The sequence below is a fragment of the Pristis pectinata genome, chromosome 1 (genome assembly GCF_009764475.1).
Source record: "Pristis pectinata isolate sPriPec2 chromosome 1, sPriPec2.1.pri, whole genome shotgun sequence".
Classification (NCBI taxonomy): Eukaryota; Metazoa; Chordata; class Chondrichthyes; order Rhinopristiformes; family Pristidae; genus Pristis; species Pristis pectinata.
In genome coordinates, this window is record NC_067405.1 from 28,990,887 (window position 1) to 29,018,156 (window position 27,270).

The 27,270-nt window shown below is 37.0% G+C and overlaps 1 protein-coding gene across 7 annotated transcripts; it reads right to left on the minus strand.

Moving 5' to 3' along the window:
• On the minus strand, positions 1–25,692 carry ccnt2a (cyclin T2a). Of its 7 annotated transcripts, none has more exons than XM_052030929.1 (10): positions 25,429–25,477; positions 22,936–23,017; positions 16,274–16,478; positions 15,570–15,698; positions 15,199–15,259; positions 9,049–9,111; positions 8,828–8,873; positions 7,294–7,457; positions 6,398–6,468; positions 1–6,303 (listed from the first exon to the last, which is right to left on the minus strand). In XM_052030929.1, the coding sequence occupies exons 3-10, from the start codon at positions 16,295–16,297 to the stop codon at positions 4,870–4,872; spliced, it is 1,992 nt and encodes a 663-aa protein (XP_051886889.1). In that variant the 5' UTR covers positions 16,298–16,478; positions 22,936–23,017; positions 25,429–25,477; the 3' UTR covers positions 1–4,869. The 7 variants fall into 7 exon arrangements, 6 of the variants coding, with proteins under 6 accessions (XP_051886889.1, XP_051886876.1, XP_051886905.1 ...); XM_052030935.1 differs by lacking the exon at positions 16,274–16,478 and having other exon boundaries at positions 2–5,037; positions 5,160–6,303; positions 25,429–25,692; XM_052030916.1 differs by lacking the exon at positions 16,274–16,478 and having other exon boundaries at positions 25,429–25,642.
• Between the last annotated feature and the right edge of the window lie 1,578 nt (positions 25,693–27,270).

Below are 27,270 nucleotides of genomic sequence, written 5' to 3' on the forward strand. Positions count from 1 at the left end.
AGGTGCAGAGCAGCTTTGATGGAAGTACAAAATGCTTGTTTTAAATAATAGACCTCTGTATCAAACATTGTTTAATAAAAAAAATTGAATAGAGTCCTCGTGTTAGGAATGCCAATGTATGTACATACATTTATCCCTATGAATGGCAGAACTAGTTTCCTTTCTGTTCATTTTTAGTAATTGTTCTTTCTTATCAGCCTTGTGCACTTTTGATGCCATTCATTACAAAACTGCAGAGGCATGGTTACCTAATTGAGTGATTTTTGTGTATTTTCTGACTTTATGGAGAATATCAACTTATGGATGTCTGTAAAATGGAACCTGCTTGTTACCTGGGGATGACCTGCATTATCTACTCCTACCCCAGATTTTCTAATGAAATCATCTATACAGCTAACACAGAACTGGAGGAATGTTAGACAATTTGTGGAAGTTTTACTCTGTAGCAAGATTGCATAGCTGAAATGCATAATTAGGGGACTGCAATCACAAAGGCCAATTTCAAATGTCTGACAATTCTTGTGCATTCCTTCTATCAGCACAAACTACTTAGGACAAAAGTAATATTTAACCAGGTAACGACTGTGCTAAACCATAAGACACTTGGGGAAAATAAACATGCTTTAAAAATTCTTTAAAATGATTTGGCTATATTGGATAATTAAAATAAGGAAACACTGGAGGTCACCAAGACATCTACAACTTTACTGATTTATATCGGGATTAGGCTAACAAACAAGGTGCTAAATAAAAACTAGTTATGTATGTGTAATATACATTTGAGCATAAATCAAAGTTTGATTGTCACCACAAACTTTAAGTCTTTAAACAAAAATTTCCTTTTACTTTGACCATCAAGATTTCCACATCAATTTAGCTGAAATATAAATACATTTTATTTAGGTGGGTAGAGCATTGAATGGTTCAGAGTATTAAAAGTTCATATTGAAAATAGGCAGTTTTTGTTTTACAAGGAATGATACTGCTGAAATCAAAGAGCAAATGGAAGTAAAAAAATTGTAGTACATAAAATCTAAATGCAAGATTGGATAAGTAACATGGAATGCTTAGTAAATCTCCCAGCTTCGGTCAAAAATTATTTGACTACACATTCTTGCTTGAAGCACCAAAGATTAAGTAGCCAAAAAAATACAAGTGCAAAAACAAACATTGACATTATTCACAAGGCTGAGAAAAATCCCAACCTTAAGACTTCAAGGTACAGATTATACAGGCTCAGAAATACCAGACCTTGGGGGAAAAAAAACTGCTTGTACAAAAAAAAAAGTTTGTTTAATGGAGTGAAAAATCATCTACCTCAAGACAAAGCTATTAGAAACCTTTCAATACAGTTGAAATAAGGTCAGCTTGAGAAAACCAGCCTAAAGAAACGTGAATCAAAAAGATTGCACAAATAGATGTTTACAAGTGGCCTTGGTGTTATATTAACCTGGAAATGAACTTTTGCACTAACTTCAACCATTTGATGTCTTAGTTTAAATACATGCACATATATACACAACAGTCAAAGAAACTAAGGTTCATTATATCTAAGTAATCAGTGAAATATCATAATGCAAGCAAAAGGTAATTGAGACACTTTTCAAAAAAGGCATGTGTTTTACATTCACAATAAATCTGCCAATTAAGGGCATGATATCCCACTTGTTATTAAAAAGTAATGTAAAAAAGGTGGCACACAAAACAGGCTTGTTAAATGCACATCTTTTAAACTAAAGTTTAATTCTTTCATGCAGGAAGCCATAACAATGTTTTCCTTGCAGTTAATTTCAACACACTTATGATCCATACTCAGGAAATAACTAAAAATTACGTAGCCTGAAACCTACACACATTTAATGTGAATAAAAAGCATACTTCAGGGAAATTATAACAGGGACAAGCCACAACCAATTATTGCAGCATTGTGCTCAATTTTACTGCACAGATTGAATGAGTGCCACAAGATTGATGATGTGAAAACATTCAATGTTGAATGAAAATTAAGAATGCCTAAAGAATCTAGAATTGGCCAATAGTTATATTTTGCACACTCAGAGGAAACCAAGTATGAATGTGTTGAAGAAACATGTGAACACATACTTACTGTAAAGCACTGTAGAATGTGCTTTTATTTTGTAGTAATAAATAAAACTGCAACTTGAGATACAGGTTTCAGAATAATCAATAGCCACGAATCCCTTACTGGACAATAGGTCATTTTTGGAAGATTTCTGCATTGACAACATAGGTGTCTGCTAACATATGATATTTTTTTTGATTGGCTTTAGAGTTTTGAAATGAACGATGCACAAATTGAGTGCAATACAACACCAGGTTTAGAACCAACAAGCAGAATGCAGAACTCTGCACTGCATCAAGTGGAGCAAAATTAAAAATGGGACTAAAAGTAACAAATAATAATGTAAACTGCTGCCTACCAAGATGGAAGCTGTAATTACTTAGACTATTATATGCAAATAGCTCTCACAAAGCTTGACAAACACCTTAAATAGTGATTATTTTAATGGATCTTGGTACAAAATAATTGACATGCACAAATGTTCTCAAATCCAAACATTATAGTATTAGCTACTTTTTATATTACGCTCATTTTCTTTGAGAGAAGAATTTTCTTTCAACATGAAGATCTGAAAAATTGGCAAGGCTGAGTTTCAACACTGGGGACACACATGACACCCGATAATAGGTCACTCCAAGGTAAAACATCCCAGGTGAACATTTAAATGCAACTGCAAACTTAATTGACTGAGTGGAGCCAGTAAGATGTAACTTTAAAACAATTTAAAATGTTCAAATATTATTTAATTTGAAGACAGCAAAAGTTTTGCATTACATTGTTTTTATATTTAATACATTATATAACTATCTTAATATATAATACCAAGACAGGCTAAAGCACTAGTGCCTGTAAGGGAGAAAATAAAAGTAATGCAACAATTCTGTAACATGGTTTGTGAAGTCAAAACAAATAAGAGAACCTTTGCATCACTCATTGCTACGATGTATGTGGCATTATCAAACTACATAGTAAAGCAAAACAACTTGAAAAGGGGAAAATGGTGCCTCAGTACAATAAAGCTTAAATATACTGATGCGAAAAAATACATCATAACAGGAAGCAATGAAAGTCTAATTTTAGAAATATTTACTTCATCTCAGGCCAATTTCATTGTTGTACAGTATGCAGTGGGCCACAGATTTCAATGACAATATTTAAATAGTTTTAAAAGTGCTTCCTCATACCCGAGAGAGGAATGTGGCACCCACACTACTCATGTAGTAGTCAAATACTATTAGCAGAGATCTTCCCAATCCATAGTTCAGAAAGAATTCAAGGGGCTTGGATACAGAAGTGGGAACATGAGATATTTTAATCTGTATAAAATTTTTACTAGAAAAATTGCAGACAAAAGTAAAAAAGCCATTATTTTGTAAACCACTTCACTATTCTTAGAACACTTCTCCAATTTCTATAGGTTTTATTATTTGAATGATGTGACACAGCAGTCCTTTACATGCCAGAGCAAAGAAAAACTACAAGAAACAATGTGAATATCTATCACATTTATTGATGAAAGATTCTTAGTTGAATTCAGTGTTAAAAAGGTAATATCTGACCAATTACAGCAATTATTTTACATTAGAATACAGCTTGAAGAGTACTTTAGTCTCAAACATTTAAGAACTAAACCACTGTTCAATCATTAGAAGCTCTATCTCGCATGTTATCCTTGTATTTTCCTCCACACCATACAGACAAAATAATTAGCATTTTTTTTGTTACCACAGTAATTGAGATGTACAATTTTCAACTGTATTATTTTGGTACTTATAATGGCTATAAAGGTCAGACAATATCTTTTTAAGATGCTTACTTGTGTGGTTGACTGCAAACCTATATATGCCTGAAAAAAGAAAAATCACATTAACAGTAACTTGTTCCTTTTAGTTTATAATCCAAACATACAGAAGCTGGAAAGTTAAGATGCCGATTGACACTTTGATCCCTGTAGAGTATTAAGATGTATTTAAAGTAATATTTATAGAAGAGCTAACCTAAAAAAATACAGCTATTACACACGTGGCTTGACTTCTCTCCTACATGAGCCTTGACAATATCTTTAAATGTTACATTAATAACTCCATGTAATCAAGAAACAGCACTGTGTCTGGGTAAATTACTTCAACAAGCCATGAAAATTGTTAAATGCACTTTATAGCAAAGTCAGTCATATGTAAACCTCTCTTTTTTTTAAAAACTTTTTATACTTACAAGCAGCTCCAAACCTGAGTATTCATAGTACATCTAAACATACAAAAATGTATGTACATTTTTCTCCACTTTCTGGTAAACTAATACAGTTGTCTCTAATGTTCATTTTACATCCCTTTTGTCCTAGAAACATGCAAAAATCACAATACAATAAAAGGACAAAAATGAAATTTGAAAAAAAAATTGCACTCCTTTGAAACATGTGGCAATATGAACAAGGGCTTCGTCAATTTCAAAACCAACAAGCTGCCACATCATTGGTGTGCACAACACATTAGGCATTAAACCTTCACAAGCAGCAGTCTGCCACCTTTAATTTTCAATTGCTGAAATATCGGCAAAATTAAATATGCACATTTCATGCTAGAAGTTACAGTATTTGTAATTATAATACTATGTGTAGAGCACAACCCTTTCAACATTCACCCCTGACTATGCTTACGCTAATCTCCTTTTGAAAGTGGAGAACGGGGAAGCAATGCTCAGATCTGATGGAAGCAGTGGCAGCAATGACATATGTCACAGCTGGATAAAGAAGAATTCCAGCTTCAAACACAGGCTGCGAGTTACGGCTACATGTTCACTCCTTGGGCACTTAAGAGTGACTCCAGCATATCGTAAGTATCTTTGTAGTCCTTGTGCTGGGTGTTTGCATTGTATTCTGGATTGGCGTTGTGACCGTTGGCCTCTGTAGGTTTCCTATCCAGTTTCATGAGGGTGCTGAGTTGTCCATAGCCCACCTGGTATGTGACAGTGGGAGGAGGGGAGGAGGGAAGGTTAAGAATTAAGTTGTAAGGGTATATATACTGCTTCACAGAGGAGGAAGAAGAAGAGGAAGAGGAAGAAGAGCTAGATGAAGTACCTGCAGTCTTGGAGGTTTTGCTCATTTTGGGATGGTGGTTGTGAGAAGCATCACTGGCGTGCGCCCTCTTGCGTGAAGAGCTGGAGCCAGTGGAACTGCCATCACCGCTCAGACCTACGGGACTCCGCAAAGTTCCTCCTTTCGACCCTTCAGTTCCGTGCCTACTACTCCCACTACTGCTGCTATGCGAATGCTTGTGGCTGCTACTATGGTGATGATGGTGAGAAGAATGGTCCTTGCGTTTCTCCTTGTGCTCCTTCCCTGCATGTGGACTTGTGTGCTTGCTCTTACCGCTGCCCTCATCTGAGGAGCTGTGTCTTTCAGAGGAAGGAACTTTAATTTTCATTTTTAGTTCATCCTTAGTCTTTTCTGTGGGTGGGATGGGAATCCGTAATTTAAGTAAACCCTTCTCCTTTTTATCTGCTGCATGCCTCTCCGATTTTTCTGTGGAAATTGGTATTTTCATTTTAATTGGAGAAGTCACAGCATTGCTATTATGCTGAATTTGCTGCTGTGCTGGCACACGCTTTTTCTGTTGTTCTACCATGGCTTGAGCTGCAGAGGCATATTGTTCTTTCACATCAGATTCCAGTGTTTCTAGTTTGCGTTTTTGTACTGCAAGCTCTGCAGCAAATTTCTCTCTATATCTGTCCAAAGCTAATTTTTGAGGTGCTGGTACAGTTGGAAGAGGGAAACCATGATGTTTGCCATTACCAGATTTAAGATGCTCATGCTTACTAGATGAATGCCCTGATCCCTTTTCTGGTCGATGATGGCTTTGAGTTAACTGTCCAGAAGTTGACTGCTGCATGCAGATCATGTCATTTTTGTGAACAGATGGCGGCAATTCTTGTTTATGAGAATGAGCTTGCTCCATGTGCTGGTGTGGATGCTGGGGCCAATCTTGTTGGGAGGTAGAACTGAATGATGTGGTAGCCATCATTTCAGGGACATGCACTGGAATTGAAATACCAGAGTTCAATGATGCAGGTAGAGCAGTTGTGGAATTTGATTTAGGAAAGCTTGCACTTGAAGCAGGATCACCACCAACAGAACATGTAGATTCATGAGGCCCAGATGAACCAGGAAGAACATTATCAGCTATTTGACCATCTACTTTTGGTTTCTTTGCAGCCTGATTAGCCTATAAAGGAAGCAAAATCAAAATGGAAGATGGTATTTGTAACAGTATTAGAAATGAGACTCCCAAAACCAAACTAATCCAAACTATGTTTTACCCGCCAGTTTCGTATCCTTTTCAATCTGCTTGGAGTTTTCTCTAGTATTTGCAGAAATTCATGTGTTAACTCTGCAAACAAATATCAAAATAATGGTTAGTAGATGAAAGCTTCTGACAACAGTAAATTATATATCTTTAAACACAAAATACTGCCAACTTACCACAATCACATTTTTTAAGTTTTCCAGGGCAGCTGGTTTCTTTGTATAAACTTCCCAACTAATATTTATAATTTTTACATGTCCAGATAAATAAATAAATAAATAGATAGATAGAGATAACGGGAAACCAGTTGAGTATGCCATTAGTATCTTTTAGTGAAATAAGTATTTAAAAATGGGACTTTTAACAGCAAAAACAGAACTCAATGAATTTTTGGGGAAGACTATTTTGAAAATTGTTTTAACTTTTTCCATTTCTTAGATGTGCCAGTAATTGCCAAGCAATTGTGCATAATCTATTAGGAGACCAAATTAAAATGGCTGCATGCCATATGCTGTCAATTGAGATTTGGATTATTTCTTAAAATAGCACTAAAATTATTTTTAATATTTTACTCTCTCGATGGAATTGAGATATATTTCAGATTTTAAGAAAATAAAATGATCTTCTGTATAAAATACTCCCCTATCACCAAAATAAGGTGGTCTTCTTTCTTAACCACTTTAGTACATTATACAATAGATTCTGAATCACAGCTGTTGATGCCTCATATGAAGGGAGACTTAATCAGTGTGTATTATCAACAGTTATGACAACTAAGCATACTTTTGAAAATACAAGATATTAGAAATTTACATTAAGTTGCTATGCTTTGTCATTACAAAAATCTGTGACAAGAATAAATTCTGCATAAGAATTTCTGCACCAAATTCCCTTCAATTTACAACTAACCATCAAGTAATTCCAGAGTCACAGATGGATCCACATATTCCCACCAGTGTTTCCCATCTGTGGATACAGGTATCTCCCAGTTGGACCACTTGCAAGCCAGATGAATACACACGCATGCTATCACGGTAGGTTTGTACTGCAAGCAAAATGTTGTCAGGTGCAAACTGAAGTGGAGAATATTGAAGATTGGTGGATCATGGAAAAAAAGAGACAAAAAACAGGAAGCTATTTAATTTCCAGATGAAAAGACACACATTAAACACCTGCAGAAGGTGGGTCACACTTCCAGTATAAAGCTGAAAATGGGGCTACTTCTGATAGAGCATTGAAGAACATGTTTTAAGTAGACATGTCTATGAATGGAGGCAGTATATACACCATTGGCGTAATGAAGCCACTATCCGTGTTCTTTTCCAGGTAGTTTTCAGAATGTTTGAGAGGCAAAAGCCTGGCCATAAAGAAATCAAAACATTTTAATAATGTGATAATTACAGTAATCCTAGCCATACTTTTTGCATCAGAAAATTTCTTAGCTGTTTGCCTAGCCAACCAATTTCTTGCACTCAACAACATTATTTGCAAAACACCCATTCGGTAAGGGAAACAATTGAAATCAACTATTTTTGAATGGTCAGTCATTAGCTTATTTGCGACGCAACTTCAATTAAGCTAACTTGCTTATACTTTTTGGAAGTGCACAGATAAAATCCAGTCTCCAGAGACAGTAACAAAATACAGAATCCATTGCTGTTTTTACTTTTTCCTCCAATCCAGTGTAAACCACACGCTCTGCAATTATGTTTTGGAAGTTAATATCAAAGATTTACCTTGTTTTGCAGTACACATGCCCTTAACTGTATAATTTCAATGTAACAGTAGTACCTTCCTTCAGTTATCAACTCAAAGTATTTTGAACTTGATTTTGCCAAACAGCAACAGTTATTTAAAAGTACGCATATTGGCAATGGTGGTACCTCCAGCAATGACATTTTCATTACCTACTTTTAGTTCCTCCAGTTAATTTTAGGGGTCACTGAATAATTTCCACTGAAACTGGAAGTACAACCCAACAACTTGCAGTTCATAAAATGAATTGTAATGCTTTAATCTGAAAACATTAAAATATTGTTAGAAATTGTCATTCATGGAAAAATTAAATTCTGCAATTCAACGAGAAGTGTAAAAATGTTAAATACTTTTATACTTACCATGATGCTTGTGAATTCTAGGTTAAGTTTATCTCTTTGCAATCTTTAGTTGCTATTCAGGCTACCAATTTTTAGAGTTATGCACTCAGAATCGAGTTAATGTAATCAGAGAGCACCACTACACTTCTCATTGTGCATTTAACCCCTTAGTGTCCAAAACACCCTTGTACAGTACACCGCACTGCAAACAGAGAGGTACCATCACTACAGATGAAGGGACTTTTCTCTGTTGCAACAAGGGCTTGGGACACTGATAAGGGGGCCCTGCAGTAAGGGAAGCAATAGTGTGCCTGAAACTGTGCAACAAAGAGGGTCAGGATAACAACCTGTTGGTAGCCATGAAATAGGATGTCTGTGCCAAATCCTTGCTTGCTGTAATAAAAATAAAGTAGAATTAGCCAAAAGAAAAATTAAGGACAAATATTTTAAATATATTTAAGCACCACTCACTACATTCTGCAGGTATAACCAACATGTGTAAAATGCACCCTATTGGACACAAATGAAGCTCTGGATAATTACTGACTATATTACATGAAAAACTTACCTCTCACTAATTGGGTACATTTCACCACATCAGTATGAGGGTGTTCAATAGTAATCTCAAAACCTGCAAAATTAAGTAACTTCAATTAACCCCAAATAACACCTCATATACCAGGAATTTATTTTAAGGAAGGGAAATATGGAGAAATTTATTTATTTTAAGTGTTTTGAGGACTAGAGAAACAGATAAATAAACTGTAAAGTGTTTTTTTTAATTTTTAAAATATATTTAAAAAGAGGATTGTGAAGTAAGGTAAATCAAAAGCACAAATTTTTTTTGCAAATTTGGATGTTGCACAATCTCACATGCACTTTACTTGGAACCTAGATTTGCAACAATATCTTGGTCCATTCACATCCTTACAAGCTATATTCATGATGCTTGGGCTTATGAATTCAAATCATAATACTCACTACCTCATAGCATCTTCATCACCAGGAACTCTGGGCAGCCCACTTATCATGGGCAAGAGGATAAGTAATACATTTAGTTTGGTCAAATGTTTTGCAATAAAAGTATACACTCAATGCATTTCATCTGAAGCATGAAGATTCCACACTCCACAGGAACACAAAAGCATGGCACACTGAGTGAAAACATCGAATGATTTAACAAACTATTATTTGAATTTTGCCTCAAGACTTTAGATGTTCACTTGTGTTGCAGATGTATTTACATGGATGTGTAATGAAACCATTGAGATCCATAGTGACAACACTGGTAGTTATAAGCATCTACAACTGAAGGATCTCCAGCTCAGAACTTTTTAGCTGGAGGGCAAAATTCAGACAATACAATGCATCTGGGAAAGGGAAAGTTATCTGGACACTTTACTTCAGGAGATTGTCACATCCTTTCGATTAAGATCTGCAAAATTGGTTAGTCAAGAGCCTCAGGAAGACAGGATTATAAATAAGGTATATAAATCCAGAAGTTAGGGACTGGGATTCCGTTGAGGGTAAATTTAGAAGGCTAAAGAGGAAGTATAAAGTGATTGTGCCTAATAATAAAATGGAACAGATAGCTCACAAAAACACAAGAGGGTATATATACCTCCAATTACAATCAGAGCAGGCAAAAAAGAGTAAGGGACACGACTGAAGTCTCTTTATCGGAATGTATTTATCATTCACAACAAGGAAAGTGAATTAAGGGCATAGATTAGATTAAAATAAACGTATGCAATCTAAAAGCTATAACAGGGATGCAGAATGACCAAGGCTGGGAAAAGTATTTCAGGGTATTTACCTTTTAAAGTGACAGGCAAAAATGGAAAGAGGTGGGTTAGCCCTGACTTTAACAAAAGGGATAAAGACAACCAGATTATTTTTTTTGGGGGGGGGGGGGTGAAGAGAGAAGAGAAGGGGAATCCAAATCCAAGCTTATAAAATCTAGTAATAGAACCAGTTTGACATTTGACCAAGCAAAAATGTATTACTTATCCTCTTGCCTATGATAAGTGGGCAGATTGGAACTTCTGGCGATGAAGGTGCTGTTAGGTAGATGGAGCCAAGAAAGAAGGGCAAAAATCATTGATGGAAGCTATATATAGACCCCCTCATAGCAATGCCATACATAGTATAAATCAGGAATTTTGAGGTCCATGCAAGAAGAGTAATACAATAAACAGAGGATGTAATCCACATATAATATGGGCAAACCAAATTAAAGTAATAATAAATTCTTCTGATTCATTGAATGTTTTTTTGTGGTTGCTCAACATACTGATCCAGTGAGGGCATGGGCGTGCAGTACTGAACAACAAAAAAGGGTCTTTAGGGAAGAGCAATCAAACAATAGAATTTTACATAAAACAAAGTGATGCACTTCAATCTGAAATTAGGTTCTTAAATTTGAATAAAACAAATTATGAATCATGTGGTGTAAATTGGCTTAAATAGATCGAGAAACTACATCTAACTACGTAGCTGGGGATAAAACCAAATTGTAGTAACTCCTGATGTAAAAAGGAAAATAACAAAAAACAAGTTAATATGGGGGTCTCAGGTTGATAAAGTTAAGTAAGGGAAACGGCAGCGAAATTAAATATTTACTCTATATTCTTGAAACAGAAAACTTTCAGGAAATAGCGGAGGATGGCAGATCAACAAGGAGCTCAAAAGAAATTAGCATTAATATTGAAATAATGGGACTAAAAGCTATAATTAGCTCCAGGAGTTGATGACCTGCATTCCAAGGGCTAAGGCACTGGCTATGATCTTCCAAAATTCCATTAATTTAAACTGGTTCCTAAACATTACAAGGTTGCACATACAGTTAAACTACCAGCGAGAGAGCATGAAAAAAAAAATCAGTAATCACAGACTAGTTGGCCTGATTTCAGTCACAGGGAAAATGCTAGAAGGTACCGAGGAAATATAACATTTTGTTTAAAAAAAGCATTTGATGTAGTGTATTTGGAATTTCAGATGGTCTTTGGGATCCAAGAGGGAATCCATGAAAATCAGGAAAACATACACATTCTACAGTCAGAATTAAACCTAGGTTGCTGGATCCGTGAGCTCACTGTGCTACCTCGGTGGATAATTGGGGGATCACCAGCTTTGGCAGAAGATTGAAAGTGAAACTTCTTTTAAAAATGGTGAGATTAGAAGATGGTGTCCTTGTACAGAATTCACTGGAAATTAAATATGCAGGTTCAGAAAGCAATTAAGAGGGTAAATATATGTTGGCCTTTATTACAAGAGGATTGAGTACAGCAATAGAGACATCTTTCTTTAATTATATAGAGCCCTGTTGAGACAGCATCTGGAATAAAGTGGACAATCTGGTTTCCCTCTTCAATGAAGGATATACTTGCAATGGAGGGAGTGCAGCAAAGGTTCATCAGACCGATCAATGGGAAGGTAGGGTTTTTCTTATGGTGGAGGGACTAATAAGAACAGGCCTATGCTTGAGTTCGAAACAAGGCAATTTCATTAAGACGTACAAAATTCTGAAGGGGCTTGACAAGGTAGATGCAGAATTAAGATTTCCCCTGGCTTGGTTGTCTGGAACCAGGGATCAGTCTCAAAATAAGGAAGTGGGATCAGCCATTCAGAATGGAAATAAGAAACTTCTTCACCAGACAAGCTAAAAGTTGACAGATTTTTTTTCCATTAAAGGAATGAAAGGACATGGAGTAGGAAAGTGGTGCCGAGACGAGATCAGCCATGGCACAACAGGCAAAAGGGACTGAGAGGTCCACTGCTATTTCTTAACAAGGGGATAGAAAATCAATGTTCCTACTCATAGTCAGTGTCTAGCTACCCTTACAGTAAAGTAATTAGAGAACAGGGCGAAACTCCTTGTAATTGAGGTAGAATAGCTAGAGAACCTATTGAATTCTGATGGCACAGGTAATTGGTGCCCAGTATCAGTGCAACCACCGCCCCTCCCAAAAAAGTCAATGCTCTTGATGGTGGAGAAAAAGAAGATATACAAGCCTTTCTGCAGGGTTCAGAACAGACTTTTTAGACCACTCATGTTTCCTTAAATATTTGGAGGCTCCTTAAATTCTGAAATCAGAACTAAAAGATGTTCTAATTATGATCCAATGAAGAAACAGAACGTTAAACAATTTTGATCTGAGGGACAGAATAGTAGTGTTGTAAACTGGGAAGGGAAAAAAAAAGACTTGCATTCCTGTACAGTTATTTTACAAGAATACAGACAGGTGCAGCAGCCATTTTACTAAGATCACACAAGCAGCAATGGGTGTATACACTGTCCACAAAACCTGGAGGTACCATCTAAGCATAATCAATGAAAGTCATAAAATTATTAAAAGTATCAGAATATCTCTCATCTTATTCCCTTTCAAAAGCAAATCTAATTAATGAATCTGAGTACACTGAAAAAACAATTGCAAAAAGCTGCATAATTTTAGTTGGAACAGGAATTCCCTTGAATTTCAGAACATCCAGTGTGTATTATCTCAGCTTCTGAAGCACAAGAATTCTTTACATTTAAATCAGTTCCAATGGGAGCAAGGCTGTGGTCTAATCTGAAAGGAGCCAGAAGGTCAAAATAAGTGAAACAGGAAAGAGGAATTGCTGTAAAAATTACTTTTAGCCTAAGTAGAAAATATACTCCTCTCTCAAAATAGAGATGTATATTTCCACCCATATACCACCTGGTGGATTATAAGGGCAGTCAGTTGAACATTTGGCTGCAATGAAGTTGGCTGTAAGTTGCCAGGCGGTGTTCTAAAATAAACTCAAATGTTTCTTCAATAGCACCAATATGCCATTTACCCCAGAAATACATACTGCAAAATAAAAGCCTGTGCAACTATTTTTAAGTACCTGTGCAATCAAATCAGCAGTTTAGTTGTGGATTAGGGCAACAAAGGAAAGGAATGAGAGATAATTAAGGAACACAAAGAACAATGAAGAACTCAGATATGATGAAAGTTACAGAAAAGAAAGGAAGCAGAGTGAATAAGTCAAGGGAAGCAGATGAGGACAAATAACAGGACAGCAGTTCAGAATTAGCAAATCTGTGTCCTTCACTTCTTACCATCCATCCCCAGCAAAGATTGGAATAAGAACTAGCAGAAGTTAAACTTTTTTTTAAAGATTTGTGCATTTGAATAGTGTTTAAAAGGCAAGAAAGTAACAGTATTGGGATGGTAGGATTAAAAAGTAATAGCAAAAATAATACTGGATTCCTCATACACATGGCTTTATGGGAAGCAAGATAGTGAGCATTTAAAGCAAGAAACCAAGGACTGTACGTAATATTTCCCACACTCCTGGCAATTGGAGATTGCTCAGGATTGGGAACCCTTTCTTTCCCACCCCATCTCCAAGGAAAAAAAGACAAACGAAGATTCAGACAGTAAAGGCAAAAATAACAAGAAAAAAAATCTATACTGCTAAAAATGGAATAAATTAACAAGCTACTGAAATATTCCAAGTTTTTTGTTACACCAACACATACTCAAAACCAACTTAAAATTCTGTTAGGGAGACACAGATACTGTAAATGCTGGAAATCTGGAGCAACACACAAAGGAGCTGGAGGAACTCAGCGGTTCAGGCAGCATCTATAGAGGGAAATGGACTGTTGACAATTGAAGGGCCCTGACCCAAAATGTCGACTATTTCCCTCCATAGATGCTGCCTGAACCGCTGAGTTCCTCCAGCTCCTTTGTGTTGCTCCTTAAAATTCTGTTATATCATTTTTAACTCAGTGTTAAAGAGGCAATTCTCATTAATCACAAGTACACTTTACCAGAATATATTATACATTCTGCACGTTTCTTCAATAAGAGCAATACCAGATTTGCAATGAATAAAATCACGGATTTCCCTACAACAATGCAGAATTCCTGTTCAAATAACTGACAAGTAACCCACTTCTAAGATGTTGTTCCTGGAAGTTGTCACTTCAACTTCTTTCATGACTATTCATGCTCTGGAAATTCAAATCAAGAAGCACCACTGGGAGATATAATTGGAAATAATTTGAAAGGCCACAGAAAAAAAGTTTTCAGCTGATACCTTACAGTCAACATCACTAACCCTTGACCTCTACCAACTAGGACAATCAGTGCAACATCATGGGAATGTCATCACTTGGTATATTTATCCAGTGTGTATGGATATCTCACACCACCTTATAGTTAAAGAAATACAATTAAAGCAGAATCGCTGTAACAATTTATTTTATCCTCAAATGCACATTCATTCAATCAAGCATCAACTTCATTACGTTTAGTGTTATTAGATCTCCCCAAAGTTTGACAGGAGTATAATCCTGGGCAATATGCAACACCGTCTGCACCTTGTAACAGCTTAAGGGTGAGCACAAAGGCCCCAATACTGACTTCTGGCTGCACAAGTTTGGTGGTCTGCTTTAAATAGAGCAGAAATAAAGCCAAATCTGCTTTAGAAATTGCACCTAGACAACAGATACAGTTCTTAGGGCCATCCATAACACTCAAAAGAAATGCCTACATCAGAAATCGTAGAATGAGGCTTAGCTGCAATTGCAATATTTAATTCACCCGAGGACAGGAAATAATCCACAAACTAATTATATCGCAAACATTCTTTAAAATTTTAAAAATAGGCCAGTCAGTCAATATGGCCCTGGTACCTATGAATTGAATAATATTATAATCCAGCTCCAACTTCAACTTACCCAAGGTTTGCAATATTATACTTTCAAGTATGACCAGATCTTGGGCCTGCTGAAGATATGCCTAAGGTTAAACAAATATGTATTAGAAACCAGTCTGCAAGTGGAATCTAAAGCAAACAAATTCACTATTATGAATATTTTTGTTTAATCAGTAACTCACAGATAGTGAAAAAACAATTGTTTTGCAAATATTACTTTTATAAATAAGCTAAAATCGATGAAAATTTGTATTGTCAGAAATATGTAGCAAGATAACCCCCATACATAACATTTGCAGATCAAATAAAATTTTCCCATTAAAAATGTTTCAAATAAATCCTGAAATATATTCATATTCTAAATGTTATTCCACCATATTATTTACAACTTACATCACTCTTAACATCCAGTGGTGGCTCTTGGGGGTTCAAGCATGCATGTACTACTTTTATGACATGCTCAAGTTTACGCGGCTGTTCCTCTACTTTTGCAGCCAAGAACAAAGCAGCAGGTGAAATTACCTGTTAAGAATTTTCAACAGACATTAAATGCTTTTAAAAAAAATACTAAACAGTACACATTGAATCAGCAAAAATTTGAGTTGAACTGATACGCTCACTAAATATCACAAGCTTTAATAAAGATGCTTAAAGTGTCTGTTTTTATAAACTAAGTTGAAAAATGTTGGTAGCCATGACACACAAAACCCAAAATATGGTGGTTTATGTTTTTAAGTGGAATTTCGCACCCTTCCTATTGTCATCTGCAAGGCACCTAGCTGTATTTAAAAGAATATCATCTGTATTGTATTGAACATGGAGGATTAAGTTACAGGCAAGTAAGGATATAAAAGTTCAATTCCTGTATTGGTTTTCCGTTCAACATAATTCAGTCTCAATTTAGGCCTGAATTGCAAATGGTCAACCCAAAACACTTAAAACTGCTTTGTCAGTCAGTACTATGAACACATCTGATTTATCAAAATGTTTAGCATAAGAGAAATTCCACACAGAGTACCTTAAACATTTTGTGAATGCAGTATCAGTGTGAAGTTCAAAACACTTATCTACGAGCTCATGTCAATTTAAAAATTTACCCAGTAGTTAGTTATTTTCGTCATGCATGGGATAAGCTGGAAGAAGGTTTAACATACAAAAGCTGAGTTTCTTCAGAGGAATAGGAATGACACCTGCATTTCCCAGCAACGACTCCAACTCCATAAACCAAAAGTATAACAAAGTAATCCAGAGATGAGCTGAAGGTTTTGAAGACCTAAATCTGTAAACTGGCTTTCAGCACAGCTGCAAAATTAAACAATCATTAATATGCACCAGACAATCCCTTCATTGGTCACACGATAAGAAATCTCAATCCAGTAGTTGTCTAGTTCTATCCTGAAAGTAGAGAACGTAAAGTGCCCCCCACCACTCAATTTGCCAATTTTTTTGTTTAAGACAATGGATTTACCAGAAACCCTTTCCTTATTAATGTCAATCAGTATCTAAAAGTCATGCTTACAATCATACATATAGGATCAGGTATCAAAACTGAAATTGTTAAAGTTCATGAATGGAAGTCTTTTGCCCTTACCCAAAACAGCAGAGTGTCTAGGGATTTTTTCTTATCGAAAATGCCACATGTACTGTTTAAATTAGTGTCAGAATCCAATATTGGAAATGCTCATCAACCTTACTCATAATTCACACATGAAGCATCAAATACCGCTACAAGGCATTTTAGTCAAAGCACATGCAATATCCTAGGTTCCACTTTTACTCCAACTGAAGGTTCTTGTGGCTCTAGAAATGATATTACACAAACAAGTATAGAAGCAGTCGGGCATTAGACTCCTTGTGCGTACTATGCCATTCAGGAAGATCATGGCTAATCCTTTAACTCCTTGCCACATTTTTTAAAAATCACGTTCTTTCACTAATACCCTTACATCTATTGATCTCTACCTTGAAAATACTCAGCGACCAAACCTCCACTGCACTCTTAGATGGAGAACTTCAAAGATTCACTACTCTCTGGGCAAAGTAATTTGTTCTCATTTGCCCCAAACAACCAGTTTTTAAACAATGACCCCTAGATCTAGGCACCTCAGCTAGGGAAAACAACAACTCCACATCTTCACTAACAAACCTCTTAATATAACAACCCCACCATTTCATTAATAGGTCTTACTAAATAAAAAAAGGAACAATATTAATATTACTGGTATAGCAAATAATCACACACAAAAACAACAAAAAAAAAATCACAACCAATATATACGAGCAGAAATCTTGACTCATTTTTTACTGGTTTCCTTCTTGCACATATTCTGGAGTTACACAATATACCATGGCTTTCAGATAATTTTCCATGTAATTATTCAATGCACCATATGGGATCAGTGTAGATTTAAAAGGGACTTGAGGGGCAACTTTTTCCACACAGAGTGTGGCGAGTATCTGGAACGAGCTGCCAGAGGAAGTGGTTGAGGCAGGCACAATTGTAAAATTGGATGCAGGGACGGGGCTTTGAGTGATATGGGCTGAACACAGGAAATTGGGACCAAGTGGGTGGGCACCATGGTCAGCATGGACTCGTTGGGCCAGAGGGCTCTATGACTCTAGACGGGCAAAAAGGATGCCATGATGTGGTGGGCTGAATGGCCTAAGTGCTGTACAACTCCGTAGTTTCCCTTCATAACAGTCTTATTTACAGAGAATTTCAAGGAAATTGAACATTACCAAAGGTCATTAAGTTTAATAGTTATCCATTCTGCGCTGTTTCATTTAAATGAGCTTTCACTAACATGTACCTAGCAATTAGAACAAGTAGGAACAAATAAACATACAGCATTTGTATTCAGATATTCTATATACTATCAGAAAATACCACTAATTCAATCCCATTTTCCATCTGTGGATTCTTATTCTGTTCACTAGGTGCCTACATACTTTGAAGCACTTTGAAACATTGCAAAACTCTGATAGTGCACTACATAATGCAAGAGCTTTCACTCAGGAATTAGCAAAACTACAGATCTTATAAAAGGAAGCCAACCCACAACCCAACTTCTACTGCACCCTTCAATTACCAAATGGTGTAAAAAAAAGTAATTGCAGACCAACTTAAAACAAATTCACATGTGCAATTTGATCGTAGTTTGGGAGTAAAATGAAATTTATGTGTAGATTGAATGTTTGTCATGTGTCTGTTGATACATGCATTCTAAAATGCCCAAGTACAATATCTTGAATTAGCTTCAACCAGCTTGAATTCCAGCCATGATTCCAAAATATAAACTCTCCCATTTGTCACTAGCTTTCTGAAACGTTTTAAAATTTGAAAATAATGCATCTAGTAACAAAGAACATCTTGCACAATTAGAAGGCTGGCCTTCAACAGGCAAGCTCTTAAGTGTGACATTTAAAGAACAATGGTAAATTTAGCTGCTTGATCACAAATTTTGTACGTGCAAACTGGAAGGATCAAAATGACAATCAGCCAGATCCAAAGATTCTTGGCTGTATATGATTCTACAATAACTACCTTCTAATTTCTCCAATTATCATCTTGGGTGCAAGATAAGCAAATGGAGTTTGCCAACAAATTCTATACCTGGACTGTCCATGTCTGCAATAAGGCTCTAATCTGAAATGCAATTTCCCTCACTGGATAACCCCACCTGTCAAAGAACGGAGCTGTTTCCTGATAGTTGTGTCTGTTGGTGCAGCCGAACTGTCCTTCCTCAGAAATCCATGCGACATTCTGCATGACTGCAAGCTGTTGAGCAGAAAGGACCGAAGTTGTGACACAAAGGCCATATCTTCATGGTAGAGACAAAAGTCAGGATAAATGCTTGTTGGTATACCTCATTTCAGTAAGATTGATGCACTTGCCCCATTAAGCTCTTAATGTGATCACCACTGAATAGAGCCCATCAAGATTTGAAGCACTATTTGCATGCCAAGAAGAATATGGCGAACAGATGTGCTTCTGTTTCTTGCTCATCAATAGCTCATGCTGCAAAATCATTCTGGTAATAAAGAGGATGCATACAACCACAATCTGCTCAATGCATCTATCTCACCACCACACTAGGATCAACTACTTTCAGGCTGATTGGTCATCACAGCACCACTGTACACAATTATTTAATGTCTTTCACCAGTATCATGAAAAACATTTGTTTATCAAACCCATGACTTAAAATACCATCACAAGAAGAAAATATCCTGAGAAACTTCAAACTTAAAGGGAGGTGCTGAAGTTCAAAAATCTCATTTGTAATACTCCTCGTATACTCCAATTGTGCAGTTTTTGCAACTCTCTTAAGAAAATTAACAGGCTTGCACCGCATGAATAATGCAAGCAGAAAATGGAATACAGTACAGATTTCCAAGAGTTAAGTGAAGCTTCTTTAGTAGACACAGGGATTCTGGATAGTTCGTCAGACCCACATAATATTCAAGTTTCCTCAAACCATATCGACAAAGAGTGCACTACATGAATGCAGCAAAATCCAGAGGCAACGACGGAAATTCTATTTGTGGCAGGATTCTTTGGAACCTTTAGTATTGTACCAGACAGAAACTGCAGAGCCTGTAACTTTGGACAATTCAGTAGTCATAGAATAATACAGCATGAAAACAGGCCCTTCGGCCCAACTTGTCCATGCCAACCATGAGTAAAAATAAATGTGAAAACATAAATAACCTCATGGAATTCCAACCAACTGAGCCAGTGAGGAATAAAGATCAAACAATTGACAATGTGGACTAATCTTCAACATTAATTTGCTTTCTTGTTGACAATATACTTCAATGAAGTTGAATTTAAAGTCATCCCCAAAAAGAATAAAGGGGAATCAATTTGATCCGAAGGGCTTCCTGTAAGCAAACCTTATGTCAAACCACGTTGCCAAGTTTACAAAAGCACATAACTTGAAGGTGCATTGTGCTGATTCATATGCAGGAAGGTGATAAGACTTTCCAGGATGGATCAACAAAAATTGCAGATCTCAAATCCAGATGTCAAAAATAACAATCTCTATCAATTTGGAATTTTAAAAAACTTGCTTCAGACAAAGAGCTTCTAATATGTTCAAAATACACTGAAACTTACTCTGTGGGCTGAGATGTAGTGACATGTACCTTACAGATACAAAGCAAATCAATTTTTCCTGTGCAGAAAAACAGGCACTGCCAGCTGTAAAAAAAAATCACTATAGTGATGATGACACCATAAGAATGCAATGAAAGGACACATTTGAGTGGATAGAGATCTGGCAAATGGAGCATCATCTTGTCAAGTTGTTCATTTTAGCAAGAAAAAGCATATTACCTGAATAGTAAGAGATTGCAGAGTTCCGATATGCAGAGGGATTATGATTCGCAAAATTGCTAGTATGAACCTACAATGTAATTAGGAAAGCTAATAGAACATTGTTTATTGTTGGGGGAAATTGAATGCAAAGATAGAGGTTATGTTTCAGCCATTTAAGGTTTGAGAGACCGTAACTGGTGTACAGTACCGGTCATTCTTACTTAAGGACATTAATGCAATAGAAGTGGTTCGGAGAAGACTGGGCACACGAGGCTTGTATTCACTGGTTTAGAAGGATGAGAAGGGATTTTTTTTTAAAATACAAGTTTGAGAGAGATCTTGACTGGGTGAACGCGGTGAGAATGTTTACTCTTGTGGAAAATTTGTGAACTAAGTGCCACAGTTTAACCATAAGGACTCATCCATTTGAGAGAGGCAAACTTTTCTTTGAGAGATGCTAGTTTTTGGAGCTCTCATCCTCAAAAGACAGTGAGATTGAAGTTGAATATTTTTATGATAGAGGTAGAAAGATATTTGATGAACAAGGGTGTGAAAGGTTACCACATATATGATCTTCTTAATTGTGTAGCAGAGTCAATGGGCCAAATGGCTTACTCCTGCTTCAAATTCATGTGCACAAGGGGTCCAGTATACAGAAAAAACATGGGGAAAAGTAATCAGATCATCCTCAATTTCCAAATGAAAAAATCTCAAACCAATATCCCATTTATTGGCAGAATATATAGATATTTACAGAAGCTGCATGAAGTGGTTTCAAAGTGCAGCTAGGGGAAAGGATTCTGTTAATATACTTGAATAGATTGGAATCAGATAATTTTAGCGACTTCTTAAACCACTGGATTTTCATTTCTAGCACCACAATGAATTAAATAATGGGCCAAATATTCCAGTGTGTTGTTAGTCCTAACGTCAATACTTGGTTACGTTACTCTGCAGAAGATCTGGCGTCCAGCTTTTAGGCTAGGATGTCTGCCCACAGCCTGTACCAGCATAAACCAAGTGCAAGTATACAAGTCTTATTCAAATGAATGAAAGAAAGCAACTGATGAAGGAATGATAAGTGGAGATTTATTAACAAGTCAAATTGAAGAGTTTTAAAATGGTGTTTCTTAAAATTTACAACTTTATAGTTCAAATGATTAAATTCTTTTAAATTTTTTTTGACAGGTCCCACTGAATACTTATATACTGTACATCAAAGCTATTCACAAGTATTCAATATCAGCAATAGCTTTGTCTGCCAGTGAGCTTCAGCAGCTATCAAAGTTGTTCTACATTGCGCATCTGGCTGCTTGTGCTGTGATGGCCCGCATACTGCATACTGCTACAGTGAAGTGCTGCCCCTTCTAGAAAATAGCACTCAGGGCCAAGCCGGGGAGGGGAAACAGCAAAGCTCAGGATCAGGGCCCTGCAATCTCAGAGCAACAGAAGATCTGCCCCATTGTTTTTCCCTATATAAAAATACTTGCATGATGCAGAACCCTAATCACACTGAAATGTTTCAAAGTGCTTCAAAGACCACTGACATTTACCTTCCTTACATTTAATCACTACACAAAATACAATCCTTACCCTGCTGCTCACCCCTGGTACTTTTATTCACTTCAGACTATATAGAGTGGTTTTAACCTTTCTACTCATTGGCAATTTACTTGAAAGACAATTTAACTGGAATCGCAGAATACATTAAATGTACAACGTGTTTAACCTTTAATGCATAAAACAGAACATGGAGGAAATTCTGTTAAGCGTGTATACTTGACAACCAGCAAGTTGCATAAATGTCTTTACAGCACAAAGATTAATCTGTGGGACCAAACATGCATGACAAACTGTCAGACAACAGAGATCTGTTAATGAAACTAAAATCATATGTAAATGGAGGTTCGATGGCCACAACTTGTAAAAAGTTGTGGGAGCAGTTTCTAATGCGTGAATGCACTTGGCACAAGGCAGCAGATAGGTTGGTCATTTGAAAGCATTCACTCAATCACATACTGCTCAGAGACTCAAGAAACAACTTTTTTGATTCATGATACTCAAAAGTAGAAAAATTGAAAGAACTTAAACTCAAACACAAAAATTAACTTCTTATATGTAAATGATGTCCCACTGTTACAAGCCAGGATGACTTCTGCAATACATACTATAAATCTGAAGTCATAACAAAATTATTTCACGAGTAAAATATGCCTCATAGGAACATTTTAAAGGATCATATAACTAAACATTATTGCTAGATAACAGGAGCAATATTTTAAAACTGAAATTGCAGAGTCAAAGTATTAGCTGAAAAACTAAATATGTAATTAAGCTAACGTGTCAAACTCAAACTTTCACTGTATCTTTCAACATTCGACCTACAATTGGTTAAAACTACAATTTGTTCAAAAGTAAAAGAAAATTAAGAACACTTACATTTCTATGAAACCTTGTGAAAGAATGTTGCATATAAAATCTGTGCATATAAACAATTGCAGTGTTGATAGTTAATTGAGAGCTAGAATATGTGTCAAGGAAAGTGTGCTACAATAAAAATTACTTGAAATTTTAATGAAATTGCTAATGTAATTCAAAAATAAGGGACATTTAGACCAGGAGAACTAAAGATAATGGGCACAGTCAATAGAAAACATTCTGAAATCCTGAATTTGAAATGTACAAATCAATGAAATGAATGTACCACTTACAATCCTAAATACGTCTTTATATAACTAATGCAGATGTAGATTTATTTGGTCCATTTCTTTGAAGTGCAAAAAGCTCCAAGGTCACTTATTAAGGCCCACGTTTCCATCCAAATTACTGCTGCTACTCATCTTTTTAGATAATTCATGGAATGAATCATCATGCCCCACCGGCATGACTTTAGCACATAATTACTTAGTGGCAAAACAAAATTTCTCATAGAAACCAACTAACAAGAAAATAATTCAATCATTGGTAGGTCTAAGTAGCAAGGCAATAGTTAAATATTAAGGTTTTAATTCTCAATATAGATTTTTTTTAATTAAAAGAAAAAAGCCATTGGAAAAATGCCAGACTTGTATGGAACTACTTGATCATGATATGCATGATTAAGAAAATAACTAACTGTACAATAATAGGAATGCACCACCTATGAAGTTTTAGCACTTGAATTACTCTTGCTGCATTAAGCTCACACAGGGATGGAAAATGAACCAAGTATTCAAATCTTGCAAAATAAATAAATCAGCCTCAATGGTTTAAAAATAATTGGTGCAAAAGAAATACAGATATAAGCTGCATTTAAGTAAAAAGGGCACATAAGCACAAATCACAGCCATGTGATTAGCAAAATTATTGGGAACTGGGTCAGGATTGACAATCTCTGCACTGGCTATACTGTTTGTTAATAACTATATCACTTAATAAAGTTTTTTTTAATTAGTGAATCTGTTTTTAAATATATGCTTTAGATAAAATAAAACAGTCAACTATGCACCTCTACTTACCTACAAATCACTTTGGCCAATTATACAAAATATTTTTCAGATAAACATGGTCAGCAGGGATCACAGTTCATGGGTTAAATAATTAACAGCAGCATCATCTTTTTTTATTAGTCATGGAGGAGGAGGGGAAGGTGTTGCAGAAGAAAAAATAGAATATCTCCAGCAAAAGCATCAGGACAGACATGATGGGTCAACAGGCCTACTTCTGCATTATATCATTCTGCATCACCTTATACGCAAAACAATGGATATATGTCCAATGACACATAGCACTTGTAACATTGCTACCTAAAAGAAAGTAGAAATCAAATAATGGTCCTCTAATACATCAAAACAAGAGACACTGTGTTATTAATGCAAAGACCTTTAGGACCTTGGTACAAATTCACGTTCTAACTTAAGCAGATTGAAATAAAAATGTTAAACTATTAAGCAAACAGTCATAGAACACACACACACACACAACCATGTGCAGTTTATGCCACCGGAAATCACCAATTGCATTTGGGAAAAATAACTATTTCTCGCCAGATAAAACGATTCTAATAAAAGCAAAATACCACAATTGCTGAAAACAGAAATTAAACATTGAAAATGGTTTAAGAGCGTCGCGCCATCTGCGGAGAGAATCGAGTTAACAATTCAGATCGTTAAGCTTTCATCAGCAACAGTTTTACCAAGAGTAGTTAAGAAACAAGGCCACAGTCCTAAAAGATCAACTTTCTCCCTATAGATGCTACTTGACCTACAGTTTCCGTTTTTTTTTATTATTATAAGCTTTTATAAATTATAAACCGTGTAAATCCTCATTTTACATTTTTAAAATATGCAAACTCAAGACGTAAATGAACTCGTGTGGGCTTCTCTCTCCCATTCATCGGGCTGTATCACTTTAAAGCATGGCGTCGTTAACATAATTATTGCCGGTCTGACCCGGCAGCCATGTTGTCTTTTGTGCCTTGTTGCACCACCTGTTCCAGTTGCACACCGCAGGCCTCTCCACCTACCCGCCCCCTCCCCCAATTGCCGGCATGGAAGGTGAAGAAAACCTAATTATCTAAGATTCTGGAGGCCCTTTAAGTAACCCTCAGCGGACCCGGGCTAAAGGATTCCTTTGCTCAGCAGGAAACTGCAATAAGGTGCCGCCAAAAAAAAAGCCGACTCTTGACTGGAAAGCGCGCTGGATGCGGCCCGGCTCCCGGCAGGGAACTACCTCCGCACAGCCTAAACATGTTCTAACGGGGGAGGCCGGCTCTACAGCCGAGGGGGGGCGGCCGGAGTCTGCCCTCCCGCCAGCCTTTGTGGACTGCCCGAGTCCCCGGCGCCGGCCGGCCGGGCCCAGCAGGCGCCGCCATGTCAGACGGGCCAGGCCTCACGCCCGCAGCCCCGCCACATTTCTGCTCCACTCCAACAAGGGCAATAACGGCAAGGATACACGTTCAGCCGCTGTCCCATGTCCTGAACAAGGTTAGCGGCCTGCTGCCGGTACGACAGCTCCTTGTCGGTGTCGATCCCGCAGCGCCGCGACGGCGTGTTCTCCAGCTGCTCCCGGGTGAAGTACCATTTCGACGATGCGGCTGAAGCTGCCATTTACCCGACACCCAGACCAACTCCCAGCAGCGCGCATGCGTGCTCCGGCGGCCAGCCTGTGCGCACACAATCACCGGACGTGAGGCGACAAGTCCGTGCTGGCGTCACGGGAAGGTCACTTTGCGCGGTATGATGGGATTTGTAGTCCACACGGCCAAGCGAAAGGGAACAAAGAACTCCCATCAAAATGGACGGAAAGCAGACGGATGCGAGCGCTGGAGATACTCGGCCACCAGGCCTCGCCGGTGCAGAATGTGGCAGGTGCTTGACATTTCAGCTTCATGCTCTTTCGTTTTATTAAAATGCACCTTTGTGTTCCGTTGTAATATAACCACTTTTTAGAGATCAGCGTCTAAAAATATGCAGTAGACTACAATAATTCAAGATGCAAATGAGTTACTTCGTGAAGGGTACGGTGATAGTTCAATCGTGCAGGCATCTCGGACTATTTCGTGCGACAAAAGGTAAACTCGGGGCACCCTGCTCAATTTACCGTTGTAATTATATCACAACATCCTTTGTATCTGTATTGTTTATAGGTGTAGATGCACTAAGTGTACAATGGTATATTCTCTGGGCCTGATGTTGCTGTTAATTGAGAGTTTGCTGCAATAAAAAAATCAGTGTTGACAGCTCAACCTCTACTTTTGCTTGAGTAAGCAGCAACACTGCGAGCCACAGACACTGCAGTATCAGAGAGAAAAAAAATCCATTTCCTGCACATATCACATTTGCTAATCCACTCTACAAAAAATGCACTTTTAAGGAACTTGTTAGTTTTTCCCTTTAAAACTCTATTGTTATAGAAGCTAACCTTTTATTGCATACTTTTATTTGTTTTCTTTTGAAAATTTTGTTTTATTGTATTTTGTTTTAATTGTAAACGTTTATTTGACTTTTTTCTTTCTTTTGTAGTAACTTATTTATTTCATTCTCTGTCAACATTTTCACATTTTTTAAATTCCCTGTCCTTGAGAAAATATGTAAACAATGGTGTGCTCAAATTATCTAGAGTGGGACTTGACAGAATATAGCTGATAAATTGTAGAGAGTCTTGCAGTCTGTGTTACAATTCCAGATAAGGGACACCCGAGACCGTCAGAGGACCCAGACTCTGAGCCAATGGGTAGAATATGAAGCTCTCTCTTTTTGTCCTAATTTGCACCTCTTTCTTAGACACTCCTGCTGCAGAACAGGTAGGTAATTTCTGTCTGTCTCTCCCTCTCTCCAACCCCACCTGCTCTCTTCTTCCCTTCCCTCCCTCTCTCCTCTCCCAGCCAAGGATTCTTGTTGTCCAGCAGATGAGAAGGCAGAAGTAACCAGAAATTGTTAGAGAGGGTAAAGAAACTTGACTCTCTTTTCTGGAGAATAATGTTAGCTGCAGTGGATGGGTGGGTTGTTTTTCTGATGGTGGGTGGGGTCACACTGAAGTTGATTCAGCCCAGCATAACTATACCAGTTCTTTGAAAGAGATATCCAGTTATACCACTTTCTAGCTCTTTCCCCTTTGAAAGTTGCTCTTGACTCTGTTTCCAATGCTGCACTCTTTTCTGGTTTGTTTGGTAATCACTTTAAATCTGGTTGCTGACCCTCTGCTGGTGAAAACAGCTTCCCCTATTCTATCAAAGCCCCTTGTGTTCCAAGGAGAGTAATCACAATATCACAGGATAATAGAATTCTTTCATTT